Here is a 3,351-nt window from a genome sequence, read left to right as displayed (position 1 = left end):
CACACGTGCTGGTTTGCTCTCAAATTGCAAGTAAACACTGCGACACATTAAGAACAATCACAAAAACAGCCGAAACGTTTGGGTTTCCAGTGTAGCGTAATTGTGTAATTGTGTTTACGTCTAATTTTAGCCCAGGAAGGGTCCTAATTAAACCTGAGCAGATATGCTCTTTGAAGTTAATCTAAGACGACAGATGCCGTCCCCGAGGAGGCCGGCTCGGGCCCTCCGTCTGTCTGTATGTTTACGGTGTCGCGTATCTGAAAAGATGTTAAACAGGACAGATGTTCTTAAATTACAGACCCTGCTCAGCCATTCTGTTCACCAGATCAGGTGGAGCCTTCTTTTGTTTTGGAGACCTTCACTGGAGCCCACCATCCCCCCACCCAGCAGTTGGTGTCAGTGAGAGTTGATTGGCAGTGGGGGGAGGGGGGTGTGCAGTTTGGAGGTGTGTGTAGTGGTGGTGGTGTGTGTGTGTGGGGGGGGGGTTGGTTTACAAGGCCGACAGCTTTGTGACTCAAAAGATGACACTGACTCAGACGTCATTGAGAAAAACAGTGACTTCAAGTCGTTTATTAGACAGTAAGTGGAAAACAAAATCAGCAAAACGAACTATTCAGTGTGAGCTACCGTTTCTTTTTTCAATAAATAAAAAACGTCTCAGTGAAAAGCTAAAGCTAAGTGCCTGCACACACACAAAAAGACTGACCTATGTACAAATAATTTACATCCTGAGGCACAAATAACGGCATTCAGACGGCTAATACTAATGCGACATCTACAAAAAAGCTGGCGTCCTGCTTTGGCATTATTCGCACATGTATAAAACAAGAGGTAAGGCTCAGCCTGTGGACGTGGAAAGGGTGAAAAAACAAGATTAAATAGAGCAAAATAAAAAAAAAACTTGTACAGTTCTCAGCATTATAAAGTGTTTACAGACTATATACAATGTGTAGTTAAGTCCTCTTTTGAAATGAAAGCTTAGTCCTCCTGGTCTTTGGCAAAAGGAAAAGTCTACAAGCACGCGAGTGTGTTAGCTGGACAGCACGCTGGAGGACTCCGACTCCGTGGATACGGACGAAATGACGCCTCGCTTCTTGGTCAGCATCTTCTGACTGGACCTGCTGCTCATGTTTAGCGTGCTGCGGGCGGACTTGCTGAACTTGACCCCCAGGAAGGCGTAGAGGATGGGGTTGAGGCAGCAGTGGAAGTAGGCCAGCGCCTCGGTGACTAAGATCCACTTCTGCAGGCTTTGGTCCAGGTAGCAGCTGTGAGAGATGACGTTTAGCATCACTAGCGTGTCCACCAGGATGCCGGCGCAGTAGGGCAGCCAGCAGACGAAGAAGCAGAGGATGAGGATGATGGTGGTCTTCAGCGCCTTCCGTTTCAGGGACTGGCCCTTGGAGCCCTTGGAGAGCTTGGAGATGATGATGCAGTAGCAGATCAGGATGATCAGGCCGGGCAGGACGAAGCCCACGATGATGTGCTGGAAGCGGAAGGCGGCTTTCCAAACCACGTTAGCCTCCGACGGGTAGATCCGTTCGCAAATGTCCCTCACGCCGGTGCTCTGGACTTGGGTGAACACGAGGTCTGGCACGGTCAGCAGAGTGGCGGGAAGCCAGACCCCGACGTAGATCACCCTCTCGGCCAGCAGCCGCCTGGTGACCAGGCTGTTGGTGGCGCGAACCACGGCTAAGTAGCGATCCAGGCTGATGAAGGCGAGGATCAGCACGCTGCTGTACAAGTTCACAGTGTAGATCATGTTGATGGCGACGCACATGAAATACCCGAATATCCACGTGCTGGTGGCATCCACGGCCCAGAAGGGCAGCGTGAGCACGAACAGCAGGTCAGCCACGGAGAGGTGCAGCCTGTACCGGTCCGTCATGTTCTTCGTCTTCCTCTGGAAGCCCATCACCAGCACCACCAGGCCGTTACCCACGATGCCCAGGAGGAAGATAATCCCGTAAACGGTTGGCAGGAAAATCTTCTGGAAGCTCTGGCTGATGCCGATGTCGCACATCTCCTCATATTCATCCATCATCCCCGAGCCTTCAGAGACGTTGAATTCGAACACTACAGTCTGCAAGAAAGACAACATTTAGTACCGAATTATTTCACACAAGTCGAGAAAAAGATGCCTAAACGTGGAAAAGAACTTCATTTTCAACCATAAACCTCTATTTACGCGTCTATACCTAATTATATACACATATAAACATAAACGTTCATGGATTTCTGCACTTAGAACAGCTTTCTTTGCGAATATGAACATTGGGAATTGCATTCTTTGCCATTGTCCTCATAAACATGGAAAATGCAGCAGAACAGGCTTCCAGATCTCAAAAACACATGATACAAAGACAACGTGCTGCATCAAAAGGAGGGAAAAACAGCCAATTAGCTCAAAGCCACTAAAAAGACTTCTGAACAGGTAAGAAAACCAGGAAAAGTTCAGATAAAAAAGCAGGATAAGCTGATTTTAGAGCACTTTTCTTGGTTTTCAGTCCACCCAGGTGTTTAAATGATCTTTACAGTCAAGAAAGACAGAAACAATGAGAAAATAAGCAAACTAGCTGAGAAATCTAAAGTTAAGCAAGAAAATGGTGCTATTTCACTAAAAATCATGCAACTTTTTTAATGTGAAAGAATAAGTGACCTGGTTAAACTTACAAATCTGAGTTAATTGAACGTGTTAACTTATTATTAATTATTTGATGCTCAACAAGCTCAAAATGTTAAGTTGACCAGATTACTTGCTTATTTCATTTAAAAAACTTGATTTTTACAGCACTTACATCAGAACTCGAGAAACGTGGTGAACTTTCATCAAAGAAATCCATGGTGCTGAAGGCCGAAGCTCTGTGTGCGTGTGTATATCCCTCTTGTGTGGAGGTGAAGTGAAGACAGGAGCTTTTAAGGACCTGTGTTGCCTGTAGGCCACTCCCACTGTTACATTATGCATGCGATACCACACCCACCCGGCCTGCGGGTGGAACCCTGTGTCTCGTGTAGAGTCATGCGGGCAGGTCACGCAGGGCCTTCGCTGTAGGTGGACCTGCAGCAGACTTTTTCTTTCTTTTCCCTTTTTTGAGGTCACAGTTGTTTTCAATGCTTTGTAAGAGACTTTAACTCAATTTAAGTGGGTTTTTTAATATTTCACACTGGTTTTCTGTGCTTTGTAAGAGATTTTAGCTCCATTTCAGTGGGTTTTTTAATATTTTACACTTGTTTTCTGTGCTTTGTAAGAGATTTTAGCTCCATTTCAGTGGGTTTTTAATGTTGCACACTTGTTTTCTGTGCTTTGTAAGAGATTTTAGCTCCATTTCAGTGGGTTTTTAATGTTGCACACTT

General features: G+C 45.8%; 1 protein-coding gene across 1 annotated transcript; it reads right to left on the bottom strand.

The window, feature by feature from the left end:
- Positions 1 to 539: 539 nt before the first annotated feature.
- Positions 540 to 2,892, bottom strand: cxcr4b (chemokine (C-X-C motif), receptor 4b). Its single transcript, XM_036576821.1, has 2 exons — positions 2,796 to 2,892; positions 540 to 2,080 (listed from the first exon to the last, which is right to left on the bottom strand). Exons 1-2 carry the CDS (start codon positions 2,838 to 2,840, stop codon positions 1,031 to 1,033), a joined length of 1,095 nt encoding a protein of 364 aa, XP_036432714.1. The 5' UTR covers positions 2,841 to 2,892; the 3' UTR covers positions 540 to 1,030.
- Between the last annotated feature and the right edge of the window lie 459 nt (positions 2,893 to 3,351).

The sequence above is a fragment of the Colossoma macropomum genome, unplaced genomic scaffold, assembly GCF_904425465.1.
Source record: "Colossoma macropomum unplaced genomic scaffold, Colossoma_macropomum, whole genome shotgun sequence".
Classification (NCBI taxonomy): Eukaryota; Metazoa; Chordata; class Actinopteri; order Characiformes; family Serrasalmidae; genus Colossoma; species Colossoma macropomum.
The sequence above is the reverse complement of the archived record's forward strand: the minus strand, read 5'-3'. Positions and strand labels throughout refer to the sequence as shown.

What these genes read in the sequence shown, in the direction of transcription:
- cxcr4b (XM_036576821.1), bottom strand. Translation starts at nt 2,840, where the DNA reads ATGGATTTCTTTGATGAAAGTTCACCACGTTTCTCGAGTTCTGAT. An exon ending in CACGTTTCTCGAGTTCTGAT is followed by an intron (nt 2,081 to 2,795) that starts GTAAGTGCTGTA and finishes TCTTTCTTGCAG; the next exon opens with ACTGTAGTGTTCGAATTCAA.